General features: G+C 36.7%; 1 protein-coding gene across 3 annotated transcripts in view; it reads left to right on the top strand.

The window, feature by feature from the left end:
* Positions 1-4,278, top strand: part of FGF10 (fibroblast growth factor 10) — a 61,871-nt gene extending 57,593 nt beyond the window's left edge. For 2 of the 3 annotated variants that reach the window (XM_040655360.2, XM_046905204.1), the window contains exon 5: positions 1,238-4,278. In XM_040655360.2, coding sequence (XP_040511294.1) covers positions 1,238-1,435 — 198 coding nt within the window. In that variant the 3' untranslated portion in view covers positions 1,436-4,278. The remainder of the gene's footprint in view (positions 1-1,237) is intronic. The other variant, NM_204696.2, reaches the window with a different exon arrangement.
* Positions 4,279-17,503: the final 13,225 nt, after the last annotated feature.

The raw sequence follows: 17,503 nt of genomic DNA, 5'->3' as shown, positions 1-17,503 counted from the left end.
GCTTGTTTAACTTTTTTTAATTTAAATTAATAGCATTGGAAATATGTATTTTTGATTATTCTTATTCTCTACCCTATTTCACTTAAAACAATACAAGTCAGCCAAACAGTGTCCATTTTATTAACACAGATACTTTCTGTATTTTTAGCTGCATATGATGGATTTCCATCATAATTAAATAATCTCTGAAATTCTCATCTGTATCATAAAAAATATTTCATTATTCAGACATATTTCTCATCCAGTTCATAAATAACCTAATACCACATGTAATTAATATATCGTGCTCTGAGATTCTGACACGTTTCTGTTTCAGCTGTGAAAGAGCATCTTGTTATCTGAAATGCAGAAGAAACAAAAGGCCAATTTTTGGTTGCAGTTTAATTATGTTGTGAATATTCCACTTTCAAAAGATTTCTGTTGAGAATATAAGTAATTATGTGATCTAACTTATTTATAATTAATAACTGCTCGTCTGTAAAAAACAAAACACTCTTCTCTTTTCCTTGGAGAAGCGGTTACAAGTAAAAGTTGATTTAACATTCTAGGAAAAAAAAAGCTGTCTCCCTCTACATGTTACCTGTATTTTTTATCCTTTCTAGTTAAATAGCAACTAGATCTCCTGTAAAAATAGAAAATATTAGTTCTTACTATTCTACCCAAAATTACTAAAATTACTCTCAAGTTTACTTGAATATCTTCTCAATAAGACATAGGGTTGTATATGGATCATAAAGGCTAGTAAATGAATCTTTTTTAGACTAAGCCCTTCTTCAATTCAGCAAAGTAAATGGGCCATGCATCCACTGTAACAGTGTAACAGTGATTCATACTCTTTAAAAAAGCACTTTTCATCGCCAGTGTGGTGCAAAGGATCTCACTTTCAATAAGAAGTAAGCCTAAGCAACGTGTGTTTGTTTAACACATGGTATCAGTAATCTGGTTCAAGATATTTAAGGGTTGTATTTATTAGAACTGGAGTATGATGAATAATTCCAAGATTGCTACCTCATACTTTGAGTTTATGACTGAGAATTTGATTAAATATTGTTATATCCCACTGCATTCCAGTTGCATTTCAATTCTAGGTGAATTATGTCATTTTATTGCTATAATTATGCACAACTGATCTTTTTTCCACTTTTTGCAATCTAAGTGCTATTGATGTCAATGGTACGTACACAGTGAACTGTTATGTCTGTTCTGAAATGGTGTATCTGTTTTATTCTTTCAACAGAAGGAGTTTAATAGTGATTGCAAATTGAAGGAAAGAATAGAAGAAAATGGATACAATACATATGCATCCTTAAATTGGAAGCACAATGGAAGGCAAATGTTTGTTGCTCTGAATGGAAGGGGAGCCACAAAGAGGGGACAAAAAACAAGAAGGAAAAACACTTCAGCTCACTTTCTTCCAATGGTAGTAATGTCATAGATGAAGGAACTATTTTATCAATGCAGTTGAACCAAAGGCTCTTATGTCACTAAGAATTGGTAGTCTTCTTGAAGAATAATTGCAAAGAAATAGTGCAGACATCTGCTTGTTTGAAAAGAGCAGGGGAAGCCTCTGAAGTTTTTGTATTCATTGCTGGCAAATGAAATACTTTTATTTAGTTCAGTGTTCTATCTTAAGAGCAAGATAGAAGCTGAATCAAAGGGGATATAAGTCATTGCCAGTATGAACATTTTTTTCTCTCTGCAACAGAACTTAAGGAATGTGAGACAATCTAATGAATGATCTTCGTGGGGAAAGTTATTTATGGAATACTAACTCATATCAAAGACCTGAATTGCTCATTCAAGCCTATGAACAGTTAGACATGCAAGTATTTACTGGAAGCACTTGGGTCATATGCACAAATAAAGATGCTTCTGGAGAAGCCTTGTGGAAGAATGGATAGGATTAAGGAATATAAGCAAAGCAGTATCAAACTGTTCTAACAAAACGAATACTATGGTTTGCTTGTATGTTCTAACTTCACTCCTTTTTATTTCTCTCTAAGTTATTTATTTAATAGGATGTTAAATATCTTTTTTTATTATTTGAAACGTTTTCCTCATTTGCTTTTTTGTTGTTTTCCCTTTTTCTCAGTACTTCACACAGGGTTGATACGTTAAAATATCAGAACCTTGTAAGTACTGTTAGAATAGGTGATGGACAAGGCTTTAAAGACAGAATTTAATGTGTATAATCCGTTGTTTTTTTTTCCTAACTCTCTTGCACTTAAGCAAAAGACCAAACATGCAGTGCTTGGATTAATGGTACTGTGTGTCTTTATGTTTGAGAGGTTTTCTTACTTGTTAGCACTCAAAAACAAACTTCATGAAATACTTGCTTCAAAGGGACTCTCTGCTATTTTTAAACTGAGAGCAGGGGCCACCTCTGTACTTGGGTATAAATGCATCTGCATGTATATTCATCTGACTTTGATTTCAGTGTGGATTTAATAACAAATGCATTGCAATCAGTAAGAAATTTTGCAGTAAGCACTGGGCTGGAACCGAGATGTGGACAGTCCTGTTAAAATCACTGATAATACCATTCTTAAAATTAAATAGTATGAAATTTTCAGGTATTAAATTTGGTCTCTGAAAGATGAGAGAGCAACACAGTCCTGCACTCCTTATTCAATTAATACAACCTTTCAGCATGTTTGTCCTTGTTAAGAGCTTGAAGAGTCACAGAAAAAGAGTCAGAGCAATACCTAAATAAGGACTGAGGAATAGGGAATCCAAAATCATGCTCATGCATTTATCAGAGATTATTACTCACATGTATATTATATATGAGAGCCAACAAAAAAGCTGTGCTGGTATCCAGCTTTAGCATGCCTTTCATATCCACCATAGTCACTGAAGGCTCCAAATGCATAATATCCAGCACATTTTCATTAAGTGTTACTAGTCCCATGGCTTAACTTGAGCAACTGCAGTATAACAAAATTAAGCATAATATGAAGTCTGTTCAATTAAAAGTACATAAGGTTTGTTTTATGTTTTGCTTTACTCTGTAATTTTATAGAGCTCTGGATAGCTCACCAATGTAACCATATTGAGATTCATTTTGTTAGAGCAGATAAATAGAAAGCAATACAACAAATAATTTGTACCACTGTCTTCACATTGTATTCCACTAAATAAATAAATAAGCCTTTGCAGTGTCTGTAGTAAGAAACAAAAGTAGTATAATATTATTTTGTTCTAAATACTTTTAAGTGATAACTATGAGATTATATTGATGATGCAGTTTTATCTTCAATATTTCTTGTTGTGAAAAAGTCATTTTTATTTTTATTATTTGGAAACTGTATTTTGGTACAAAGGAGAGCCTTGCTTAATGTTTCTTTTTGAGAATGTTTAACCTCTATAAAGGCTGGTGTTGTTGGAATCTTTTCTAAGTTATTTAAGTCAATGTTTAACCAGCACTTCAATCTTAATCTGTTATTTAAATATTAGCTGTTAACAAAAAAAAAATAGCTTTCCCATAAAATACGAAGTGGTCAGACTGTATTTCCTGTCTTTAAATAAAGCCAACTCTTTTAAAACCAGAAAGTAATTCGAGACACAACATTCTAACTGACAGCTAACATTACATTTCATGGTACTTTATATCCAGCTTGCTTCTTCACAAATGAGGGTCTCTAGAAAGGGAAAAAAGAACTTCCGATTTTAAATGTAGTTTCAGGTGATCAGCAAAACTTAATGACCATAATAAAAGTGAGTTTCTGTTGTTAAAAATTTGTAATCAGTAATTAAAACTGACAAGATATAGTGGACCACCTACAGTGAACATTCAATGTTAGCCTGGGCAAATGCAGTACTAGATGACTACTTAAAGAACATTTAGGGTACAAATGTGGTTCTCTTGACAGAATTACCTAGTTTATATGATGAGGGGGGGATTTTTGCATAAATATTATCATAGTACTCAAAATACTATGCTGCTCAGAGGCCAAAATCATGGAAAACATCACTTTTCCTAAGTCCATCAGGAACCATGTCTGACATAAATTTCTTAGAATAAACCAGAACAAAACGTCCTTGAAGGAAATGATTCCTGCATGATTAGCATACTGTAATACCCACTGGTGGTGGGAGCAAAATGCTAACCTTTTTTCTAGAGTCTCACAGTTCCTTGACCATATCCTCTGTTCTCTGTCAGACAGACTCTGAGGAGGAGAGATTTAAAAAAGAAAAGAAAAACAAGAATCACTGAGCAACAATGTATAGCATGGTATATTTCAATAAAAATAATAAAATATGGGGAATAGAGAATAAGACTATTGTCTTTGTTTTATTAACCTGAATTGATACTGCAACATATATATAAAAAGGGAAAAGATATGTTGTACTACAGGATGTGGTTTGGTGCTATATAGCTCTGAAACAAAACAAAAATCACTAGGACATTTATAAAGTTTCTTTAATTCTTTGCATGTGTAAGTCAGTTATCTCCACACTAATAACAACCAAATGCTTTAGATTCTTCCCATAAGTATCCAGATCCACCTAGTTTATACAGTGAAAAAAATAATGATCTTAAAGCAAGGACTTCTGATGAAAGAATGATGGGTTTTAAGAAGAAGAAGTAGTACTTACACTTTTAAAATAAACTTTGGAGAAGGAAAAATAGTTGCGTTTTATGTAAGACTTCATTCAAGGCATTTCAGGTTATATAGTTCTCTAGAGGTTAGTGAGTCAACATTTGTAATTGATGCCCCTGCTGAAACTGATTATCTGCGTTCACACAATCAGTCATGGCTGCTTCAAGGACTGATCTTGAAACTAACACAGGAAGACAGTACCTATTTTGAACTGTCATGTTTTACTCTCTTAAATTAGACTGTGTGGCAAGATTCATCCTCATAATTTCCTATTCAGTTCGAGTGAGAATACAACAACACAAAGACATGTTCTGCTACAGTTAGTCCATGTATGATTATTACAGAATAATTAAGGTTGGAAAAGATGTCTGAAATCATCTAGTTCATCCATCAACCCATCACCACCACTTATTGCCCACTAAATCTTGTTCCTAAGTGGCACATCAGTGCATTTCTTGAACATCTCCAGCATCAGTGACTTCACCACCGCCCTGGGTAGCCCAATCCAATGCTTCACCTCTCCCTCAGAGAATAAGTTTTTCCTGATATCCAACCTGAGCCTCCACTGGTGCAACTTAAGGCCATTCCCCCTCATCTTGTCACTAGTTACCTGGGAGAAGAGGCTGACCTCCATCTCACTACAACCTCCTTTTAAATCATTGCAGAGAGTGTAAGGTCTCCCCTGAGCCTGCTCTTCTCCAGACTAAGCAATCCCAGCTCCCTCAGCCGCTCCTCATAAAACTTGTTCTCCAGACCCTTCACCAGCTTTGTTGCCCTAATTAACTGAAACCATTTCAGCGCAACCACAAATAACAGAAAAACACATGCAAAGTTATTTTCCCATCACAGTATGAACAAGAAATGGAATATGAAAAATTATTTTGTTTTGTACCTATCAGGTTAAGATTTACAGCTATGTCTACCCACTCAAAATATTTGAACCTCATTTTTAACTATATGGGAGCTTTCTCAGACTATGTTTTGGGATTAATTGTCTGGGACTGGCATTTTGCAATGAAGCACAGTAAATCTCACATATCTGGCTGATGTCTTTTCTAATCCCAGAAATCCCACTAATCCCAGAAAAAAACACATGCTGTGTCCTTTGCTCAAACCAGTAATGTAAAGAAAATATGCCACTGTGAAAGGAAAAATAAAGAAACAATGACTAAACCTCAAGCAAGTGATTAGGGAACAGTGATCTTTAGGTTATAGTAGTTTAAATGAGGAGAATTTGGACTCCTGAAATTCCCTACCAGAACTTTTAAAGAAATTCCATACAGTGACAACTCTAAAGCAAAATACTAATCCATACACTTGAATAAATACATATGCTTGTGTGTGGCTTCTGTGGGCTTCAGTGTAGCCATTCATTCAAGACCCAGATGTACTATTTCCCCATCCAAACTACTCTGACTTGATTTAAATAACGTTATATGACTTTTTTTTTTTTTTTTTGGATGATGAATGTGTTTTGCTAATTGCTAAAATAACCTCTTTACTCTGATAACAGTCCTCAGAGAAATCTGAGAAAAGGCCAAACACTGGTCTACACCTGAATCTGCAATAATAATGAAATATTATGAAATATTTCATAATATTGAAATAATGAAACATTTTTGCACAGAATAATACATAGGTCACTTCAAAAGTAATGCCTCCTATTTATTTCTACGGAAACTACAGATGATACAAAGAGCACAACAACAGTATTTGATAGAGCAAAATCTCAGCTGCAAAACACTATTTTACAGCACAGTTGCCATCACTAGCTATACATTTTCCTCAGTGTTGAGCAAGAGCCTGCAGGCTACACTCCTAAAAATCCTCATGAGTGGAGGAGACCCACTGTTGCTGTCACTACTACTGAAATGCATTATCCACTGCCTCACTGTGCTCACATCCACTATTCAGACTCTATAAATGTTCTGCAATTGTTAATGGATGTCATTGGGTGCTATTTTTCCTACTTGAGGAATTCAGGGACACAACTTTGCTTCATGTACACTTCCATGTCAGATACTATTCTGTCAAACTTCCCCTCTGCTACCATCTGTCATATGGCAACAGAATATAACAGGATATTGGTGAGAAAATTCAGCCTCTACTGCCATACTATCAACATCCACCTCTGACATTGTTGGTCAACATCATAATATAAAATGTATCACTTTCGAAGCAGCCCTTGTAGATTAAACTGCTGTGAAATAGGTATGCAGTAACAAATTCTGCAAAATAATCCTAGACTGCTAATCCTAAAGGCCAAACTCTTCCAAAAGCCACAATGCTTATGACCATCGCATGACAACACTGACAGACCTCGTAGTATATATAGGCATCATCCGATTTTGAGGTAGAATCCAATTTTGGAGGAAGCCATTCACTTTCCAGAACAACTAGATTTGTTCCTCAAGTCTGTAGAAACCATTTAAAACCTGTAGTGTTGATTTTGATATCAATCCAATTGGGTTACTCTTATTTTGAGGAATGCTCAGTGCTTAATGGATGACATGGTAACTACTATAATACACATGGATATGAAAATATTTTGCAGATAGGAAAGGCTCCCTATTTTCATACACAGAATTTATGAACAAAATGATCAAACAGAAGCAAGAGAAATTAAAGTTTATTTGAAAAAAAAAATTCCTAATATTAATGGTTCTGAAGAAAATTAATTTGGAAAATTTTGCAACTTCCTTTCAGAATTTTAAGCGCATAACAGTCATCAGGAATGGCTTAGGTTGTTGATTCTACCATAGGCAGGAGGATGGACCGTCACTCTTCCAAGATCTCTTACAGCAGTATTTTCCCTAATTCTGTGAAGTCCATGACTAAATTTATATTAAAACAGTAAAAACAGTAGACAGTCAGATGCAGCTTAAGTCTACATTCAGTACGAGCAGGCTCAAGCTGAAGCCAGTAGTGAATGTGTAGAGATCCTATTAAAAGTCCCCAAGACCTGTATGGTCTTTTCCAACCCAGGCCTTTCTATGATTCTATGACTAAAGCAGCCCAGGTGTGAATTTTTCAGCATAAACTCACCCAGGAAATTATAGCAAGTTGATATTACAGAGAGATGCTGTCTGAGTCTGACTCAAGCCTCAATCACACACTGATTGCAGGAAGCATGACTGACTTGGGCAGTTACAACACACAAAGGTCAATATCCATATCCTTTGGATGTTTGGTAATGTGCACAGAAAAAACACCACGTGATTTTCACAGACGATTATTAAATTTTTCCATGGTCCTTAAAAGAATAATGACACAGTGAATAAATCTCTTCATTACCCCACTCTTCAAAATGTTCTCTGCCTTAATATCTGTTGGCTAGTGGATACTGCCCAAGAACGTTTACAAATTTCAGCTATCAGCAACAGAAATATAAATTAACCAGTAATTAAGTTTGTTCTATTTAATGCAAAACTTTGGGCAGTTGACAGTTTAATAATAATGGTATTCATTTCATATGTATTTTCTTACGCTCATTTTAAAGTAAGTGTGGTAGCTATTAAATGATAGACTGACCCTGCGCTATTTACAGTGGGGAAATCTCAGCCAGTCACAGTTTCTTCTTATTATATTCTTTGTCATCACTTTATATAAACTCTAAAAAAAAAGGATTGTGCTGGGGAAGAGGGAAATATACATTTCTCATAGCTACTACCTAGTCTCTGGAAGCGTTGCAAAGGTTCAGAATAATTAAAATACAAGGAGAAAATGGTAGAATTAGTCTTCAAACTAACTGTAGCTCCAACAAGGCATGGATGTACCACAAAATACAGCATACTACACTGCAAACCCAAACTCCATTTTCTTAAATTAATATTATGCTAATATGTGCAAGATGTAAAAACATATTTACCCCACGGTCATAAATACCACGCAGATACACACAGACATTTACCACTGACAATTTTCTTCCAAACTCACCATATTATTTTCTGTTTTTCACACCAAAGAAGTGTTGATGTTATCCCCTGCTGCTACTCCCTACAGTATCAGTATAGAATTACCTCAATCATGCTTCATAGAATCATGGAATCATAGAATTGCTCACATTGGAAAAGACCTTAAAGATCATTGAGTCCAACCACAACCTAACCATACTACCCTAACTAACAACCCTCTGCTATATCATGTCCCTGAGCATGACATCCAAACGGTTTTTAAACATATCCAGAGATGGTGACTCAACCACCTCCCTGGGGAGCCTATCCCAGTGCTAAACAACCCTTTCAGTAAAGAAGTGTTTCCTGATATCCAACCTAAACTTACCCTGGCGCAACTTCAGGCCATTTCCCCTCATCCTGTCACCTGTCACTAGTGAGAAGAGACCAACCCCGCTCTTGCTGTAAGTACCTTTCAGATATTCAAAGAGAGCAATAAGGTCTCCCTTTAGCCTCCTCTTCCCCAGACTAAAACAGCCCCAGTTCCTACAGTCTCTCCGAGTAAGGCATATTCTCCAAGCCCTTCACAAGCCTTGTTGCCTTTCTTTAGACCTGCTCCAGCACCTCAATGTCCTTTCTGCACTGAGGTGCCCAAAACTGAACACAGTACTCGAGGTGAGGCCTCACCAATGCCAAATACAGGGGCAGGATTACTTCCCTGGTCCTGCTCACCACACCATTCCTGATACAAGCCAGGATGCCATTGGTCTTCTTGGCCACCTGGGCATACTGCTGGCTAATATTCAGCCAACTGTCCATCAGTTCACCAAGGTCCCTTTCCATCAGGCAGCTTTTCAGCCACTCCTCCCCAAGCCAGTAGGGTTGCCTGGGGTTGTTGTGACCAAAATGCAGGACCCAACACTTGTCCCTGTTAAAACTCATACAGTTATCCTTGGCCCATCAATCCAGTCTATCCAGGCCCCTCTGTAGTGCTTTTCTCCCCTCAGGCAGATCAACACTCCCTCCCAGCTTGGCATCGTCTGCAAACTTACTAAGGGTGCACTCAGTCCCCTCATCAAGACCATTAATAAAGATGTTAAACAGAAGCAGCCCCAGTATCGAGCCCTAGGGGACACTTCTTGTGACCAGTCAGCAACTGGATTTAACTCCACTGACTACAACTCTTTGGGCCCGGCCATCCAGCCAGTGTTTCACCCAGTAGAGCTTGTGCCCGTCCAAACCGTGGGCAGACAGCTTCTCCATGACAATGCTGTGGGGGACAGTGTCAAAGGCTTTACTGAAGTCCAGGTAGACCACATCAACAGCCTTACCTTCATTCACTAAGCAGATCACCTTGTCACAGAATTAAATCAGGTTTGTTAAACAGGATCTACCATTTGTAAACCCATGCTGACTGGGCCTGATCCTCCGGTTGACCTTTAACTGGTCCATCATGGCTACCGAGATTATCCATTCCTTAACATTCCCCAGCACCGAGGTGAGACTGATAGGTCTGTAGCTACCAGGATCATCTTTCTGGCCCTTTTTGAAGATGGGTGCCACATTTGCCAGTCTCCAGTCCACCGGGACATCCCCAGTTACCCAGGACTGCTGAAGGATGCTGGAGAGTAGCTTGGCAACCACAGCTGACAACTCCCTCAGCACTCTAGGGTATAATCCATCCAGCCCCATGAACATGTGAGCATCCAGCTTTCAGAGCAGATCCAAAACCATCTCATCGTGGATTATGCAGGGCCTATTCTGTTCCTCATCTCTACGTATCAGCACAGGAGGCTGTGTTCCCAGAGAGTAACAAGTCTTACTATAAAAGACTGAGGCAAAGAAGGCATTAAGTACCTCAGCCTTATCCTGATCCTTGGTCACCAAGATTCCCTCATCATCCAACAAGGGATGGAGATTCTCCCTAGCCCTTCTCTTGCTGTTGACATATTTATAGAAATATTTATTTATCCTAGCTACAGCTATATATTAATTTGTCCTTTACCTTAGTGGCCAAGTTCAGTTCTAGCTGGGCTCTGGCTTTTCTAATTTTCTCCCTTTATATATTTTTCTTACATACTAGCTACAGCTACTGCTTTTATTGAAACAATGTTGTTTAGATATCAAACAAGAAAAGATAAGTGAGGAGACATTTTCCTCTCCACTATTGATTACAACTTTTTTCTGATGTGGAATATGACAGAGAATAATAAATAGATGACAGCGTTATCATGAAAGTATCATTATTTATACCTCTAATCTGTATTAGAGAGGAAGTGTCTTTACTTGTGGTTCTTATTGCAGAAATAGGCTTTAAGGAGAAAATTACAAGAAGAATAAACAGAAAGTTACACAGATATTCACATGGAAGAATTTTTCCCTCTCTTCAATGGAAGAAATATGAGAAACAAAACAGATAAAACAAAACAAAGACATACTGAAGTCTGATCCCAAAATTACAGATAGTATCATGAGACATAGTAAGTCATAAGCGTATCAGGGAAAGTCTTAATGGACCTCTCTTTTCTAAGGGTGGTCAGAGAAAGGAAATTAAATGATGCCTAATGCTGAGACAGTAGACTGATGCCAGTAGCAGTATATTCAGTAGCCAAAAGCAGCCTTACAACAGACTTTCCAGTGTCTAAGAGGACCTACTAGAAAGGTGGTGAGGGACTATTTATCAGGGGTATTGAATACGGGGGTTAAACTAAAAGAGCATAAAGTCAGATTAAACATTAGAAAGAAAGTCCTTGCTAAGAGGATGGTGAGGCACTGACAAAAGCTGCCTGGAGGAACTGTGGATGCCCCATCCCAGCAGGCATTCAGTGCCAGGCTGGATGTGGCTTTGGGCAACCTCATCTGGTAGAATTACATCCTGTCCACGACAGGAGGCTTGGAACTTGATGAACTTTAAGATTCCTGTCAACCCAAATATTCTATGTTTCTGTGGTTCTACAATGAGTTTCTATGATTCTATAATAATGGGACTCAGCAAAGATGACATCTGAGCCGAACAGCAATAGAATATAATATTAAAGTATGTGATTCTGATAGTCTTCTCAGAATAAAACACTTTTCCTGCTTAATATGATCAGGAAGTAATAAAACAGCATTTATCTGTTTGAAATAATGCATCTAAACAGGACTTCTTTATCTTCCAAAACAAAGCCACTGAGAAAAACACAGTAGTCATACAAATATAGTTGTGCATTAGAACAAATTGCTATTTCAGATAAGTATAGCCTGAACCTGGTCGATAGCGCTGTAAAGACCAATACAAAAATCAGTGTTGCTCACAAGTTTAACAGTTAGTTGTGTCAAATGAGAAATGCAGGAAGGTGAGGATGAGTAGATAGAGAGCCATACGTGGATATTATTGAACAAGTTTTACTTCTAGTCACACTTTAAACAAATATCTAGGTCACTGCAATGACATTACAGAAGCGTAAAATGGATCATATCAGTACTGTGGAGTAAAACTACCATTTTAATCCTTGCTTAGAAGATATGCCCTAAGTCTTGCAAAGTGATATAATTGGGGTTTCGTGCATAGCTATCACTGCCAGAAACTGCTGGGCAAGTACAGGCATCATAGCACAACAGCAACAATAGGATACTAATGTGGCTAGACCAGACAGCACAGAAATTGAAAAAAAGGAATATTGGGAAGAATGTGTTAAATTAACATTGCAGAACATCCCAGAAAAGGTTCAGTTTAAATTCTGGGCAATGCCTGAGCCTGAGGGAGAAGTTCAAATTTTCATCAAACCCAGTCCTAGAAGTAAGTTGTTATTTGGTTCTAATTATTAAATTAAATATGATTTTTGTTTGTTTCAGACTCTCCCAGCTGGTCTATGTTGTAAATATTTTACTGGTAACTTTATTGTGTTTTATGTAAATAAGGAGAATTTTCTTAACTTGAGCCAAATCACATTTAAAACAGCACCATGTAACAAGGACAGCCCCAATTAAACAGAGTACTCTTGCAATACATAGAAATCTTGTGGCTTTTCCTGTCTTTTTTTTTTTTTTTTTTATTGAGCATGAAATCCACAACAGATTTCTTGCCACCTAGGTAGAACAGTACAGGATACACTCTCACTTTATTCTTCCTTGAAGATGCATGTAACTAGTACTGTATGGAGCCACAGCAGTGACAGTGACACTGTGCAGCAGACCATGCCTCTCCAGGCACATGACACAAAGCCCACGCCAACCCAAGTTCCTCTCCAGTGAATACTGAGGCAGTTTAACTTTCATGGTAAACCAGATCTCTATCTTAGAACAATGCTTTGAAAGTCCATTAGGGAAGAAGCTTTTCACTTTGGCAGCTGTTCTCAGCTAACATGTCAGACCACTCTTGGGAAGAATGACAGTGTTGAACAGGAATGGAAGCAGTTGACACAGTGGAAAAGGAAAACAGAGCTGATGTAGTCAGTGGTCTATGAGACATGCCCACGTGAAGGCTCAACTCTGCTCTAAAAATTGCTTCCTATGAAGACCAGTAATGCAAGGGTATGGGAAAGATCAGGAAAAAGTAATGAAGTCATGACACAAAGAAGTGGGGAAAAAAAAGCAGGAGTGTGGGAAGCAGGCTGCACAGCGGTCCGGCAGACCTGTGTTGATGCAGTTACAAGTACTTCAACATACCGCCTGCAGTTAGCAAGATAACTCCATCAGTACAAAGAGGATTTAAATGTTGACTGCAAACACTTAGAAGTGTTTAATGAGCTATGGCTTCCAGTTTCATGACTGCTGTGTCTCTAACCATGATTAATTATTTTTTAGTTTTATATATATATTCAAGAATACAACTTTTCATTAATTGATCTTGCAAACAATTATCTTGTTCATCTTTCACATATCCAGAATGCATAAAAATAGCAGGGAATATCAGTTCACCTTCACAAATTTCTTAATCATAGCTATGTTTTGCTCAGTGAGGTTCAGACTACTGCCTACTTTGTGTTTTGGTAAGGCATATCTTCTTGAAAGTGATATTATCTTGAGTGGAAAACCTGAAAAGAGAGTGAGCCCAGTTCAGTCCCATTTATGTATTTTATTTAAAATTCATCTTCACTGCTAACCTTAGCTTCAGCAGTACCTTTTCCAGTGTCTTGTTCTCTATGAAGAACCGGAATGAAGGTGCTCTTAGTGTTTCCTAATAACTAATCAAACACAGTAGTTTTGGTTGCTCAGTTTAAGGCACATTATTCTTTCTTTGATAATGTTTAAGTTTCTATTTTGCATGGCAGCATCTATACTACATTCCTGGCTTCAAGCTGCACCAGGGAAGGTTCAGGCTGGATGTTAGGAAATACTACTTCTCTGAAAGGGTGGTCAGGCACTGGAATGGGCTGCCCAGAGAGGTGGTGGAGTCATCAAGCCTGGTGGTATTCGAAGAGTGTTTGGATGTTGTGTTGAGGGACATGGTTTAGCGAGAACCACTGGTGAAGGGCGAATGGTTGGACTGGATGATCCTGTGGGTCTTTTCCAAACTTAGCGATTCTATGATTCTATAGTAACCACAGTATCCTAATTTTGCACAAGCAAAAGAAAATGATGTTTTTAACCCTTTTTAAACTTTCTTTTTAACCCTAACTGTATTTAAGATGAGAGAAATCTATCTTTTGCCTCAGAATGCTTTTTTATGAACATAATTCATGTGAGTTTGTAAGAAGTGTATGCTTATTTCCAGGTTACTGATTAAACTCTAATTTGCACCAGCCTGAATATGCATTTTTGTCTAAACCGCCTGCTCAGTTGTTTTCCTTTAAGCACTGTATTTTGTCAATTGGTATCTCATTTAATGTATGTTTTACTGACACTTTCAAGTGCTGTTTTTTTTGTAAATGAAATACAATATAATGCTAAATGGAATGTTTATAAAATGTAGTGTGTATATATATGGTTACTTTATCAAACTTGTTATCTCATTAAGTAAATTTAATTTACTTTTTAAGGTCTTAATATCCAGTTAGCTAATACTATGCTCTCATCCTGCAGTTCTGTAGCAGAAATTATATAAGGCTGACTGGTTTGTACAACCTTGAATTATCCTACAGGCCTCTCTGATGATAATCACAATTTTATTTGCTACAAAGAGAGAATCAAATTTAATTTAATAATTTTGAATGAATTCCAAAGTGCCAAAAGATAAACAAACTTATCATCACTATGCTTAATTTGATAAACACAAATTCCCATCTTCATTTTCACTGAATCTTCAAATATGTTAATAATCATGCAGCTAATCATTAGGACAATAACTTGCTGTAGAAACATAAATAGTAAAATCCATAATGATGTTTTTATTGTTTATGAATTATTAATAATGAGTTACAAACAAAATTTGGTAGTTTATCCAGATAAAGCAACCAAGCACTGAATTTCTAAATCTCTTTGAAAATTTACATTAATTTTATATTTACCTATCACCTTTTGCTTTTTTCAGAAGGCTTGTAAAATTGACCAGAAATGTTTGTGTTCCAGCCTTTTGCCTAAATTAAAATCCATGACCTAGACTTTTCCTGACAGAAGATTATTGAACAATATCAACATACTTGTTTATGGAAATTTTCTTCCTCAGTCTGTGTGAGTGTTGGACTGTCCTTTTGATGTAAAAGACTTTTCTAAAAATTAATAAAAATTGTCCTTGCTACAAATTTGTCCAATTAATTCACTTTCTGTCCTATGCAGGGCTGAAAACAATGGATCATCATCTTCTCTGTAACAACCTTCCTTGCATCCGAAACCCCTTATCATATCCCTTCTTCATTTTTCTCTTTTCCAGACTAAACAAACTACATTCTTTCATACTTGCTTTGGAGTTCACATTTTCCAAACTACTTATCTTCCTTACTATTCATATTAAGCTATCACCAACTTATGTGTCTTTCAGAAAAAGTGCCCTCTCCCTCACCAAAAGCAGGTAGCATGAAATAAAATCACCCTCACTCCTCACACATTTAAAAACTTTCTGGAATGACATGTGCCTCTTTCATAAATGAAAGTTCACTTTCACCTGTGTCTATTTTGCTGTATTTACAAAGCCAGTCCTTGCCCGCTCCATATATGCAGTCAGGTATCCAGTGAACAACATTTAATTTGTTTTTCAACCATCTGTAACTGGTTTCATTGAGACCGTATGTCCCTATTTTGCTGAAGAATGGTGCAGAGGACTGAATTGGAAGCACCCAAGCACTCCAGATGAATATTAACCCAGACTCAGACATTTCCCATCAAGAGCCACAATTCATATAAATTGAGATTCTCCTCTCCCAGCCTCCCACACTCATTTTCTACAGAATCCTGTCTACCAAATCCAACTACTCCTCTGAGAGTTTTGCTAACAGGTTTCTTTCTGGAGATCCAGAAAGTAAGAGTCAATCTAAATTGGCTGAGTTTCCATATAAACCTCATATAGGCAAGTGTTTACTTTAGTTAGTTTACTCTAACATGTAACACGTGTAACTTGTTTACTTTATTCTAACACTTGCCAAGCCAGAGTGTCTAGCAAACAGCCAACATCATCTATAATAATCTAAAGCAAACCTGCACATCCTCACTTCCTAGGTATCACATTTTACACATCTAGAAATAACTAGTTAGCATGTTACTGGAGAGTAACAGGCTGTTTTCTGATTATTAGCTCTATTATTAGAAAATAAAATAAATAAATAAATCAGAAACATCTGCCATAGTTATTGAGGTCAGCACAAAAAAGATCTTAAAGTTTTTCCTTCCCTGCCTTCAGAAAGAAGTGGTCAGAATGTAGCACATCTGTGAATTGAACCATATACAGCTCATGAGCGTGCCCATGGTTGCTCTCATTTTTCAACAAGAAAACAAAAATTACAGGGCTAAAAACTCCAGCAATAATTCCACACCAATGTCATTAAAGAAACAAAAATTTCAAGATGAAATGCAATAACACAAGAGCAAACAGCTGTAAATAGTCAGACCAAAGAAAAAAAAAAGAAAAAGAAAGTCATTTTTGGAAACACAGCTACATCAACCTCACAGGTACTGCAAAGCATTTGAAAGCAATTTCTCATAAATTTGGCATAAGCACACAACTTGTCCTCTACCTTATGCATGTTTTTCTCCTCCATTCTTGCAATATTTTCCTTGTATCTACTAGTCCGACTTGTCAGTGAAGTTGTACCAACTTGCCTTGCCAAAGTTCTTCCAATCACTTTTTAATAGAAAACTAATATACAATAATAGAAAAACTTTGCTTTGCTTTTCAAGCTTCCAATATTCTAACACCAATGCTGTTTCAAACAAGTGGCCACACAGCCCATTTTATTGGTAAGAAATGTCATTTCTCAGTCTTACATAACATCCCCATTAATTCTATCTTACCTTGAAAATGTGTTGCTATTCAGTCCATCAAGTAATCATGAACTCCTACTACTGACAATTCAACTGGGAAAATCTAACAGAGTTTACTTTGTCAAGAGACAGGGACTTGAGTACTTATCTTAAACTCAACAGAGAACACACACACACTCAAATTATCACTGTATGCCATGCAAAAGTTTTGTTTGAGAACAATTATTTTCTCCTAAATTTTTTATCAAAATGAAAATACTCTTTCATTTGACTTAGTAAACAAAAAGCCAGATGTCAGAAGTGAAAAAGAATATTGTTCAGTCAACACTGCTCATTAAAAACAGACAGGCATTAGAGCAGCTTACTCTGAGTGCCACTATGCTTGGAAGAAGGGAACTAGATGTTGGCAAGAATTTTGAATTTCATTCTGTCATCATCCATATAAAGATATGCCCTATTTGGACCAATTAATAGCTGCTACATCAAGCTACTGTAATTATAAAGAATGCCCTGGAACCAAGGAACAAAACCTAGGACATTTTCTGTCCCTGAAAACATCCTAATCTTTGAAATGAGTACAAGTTTCTGCTTGCTTCCTTCTTCCCCAGCTGCACAAATTTGGTCAATTGGCTCTACAGTAGAAATCCCTCTGATTTTTACAAAAAGTGA

Source organism: Gallus gallus, chromosome Z, assembly GCF_016699485.2.
Source record: "Gallus gallus isolate bGalGal1 chromosome Z, bGalGal1.mat.broiler.GRCg7b, whole genome shotgun sequence".
Taxonomy (NCBI): Eukaryota; Metazoa; Chordata; class Aves; order Galliformes; family Phasianidae; genus Gallus; species Gallus gallus.
This window is presented reverse-complemented; position numbering and strand designations above follow the sequence as displayed.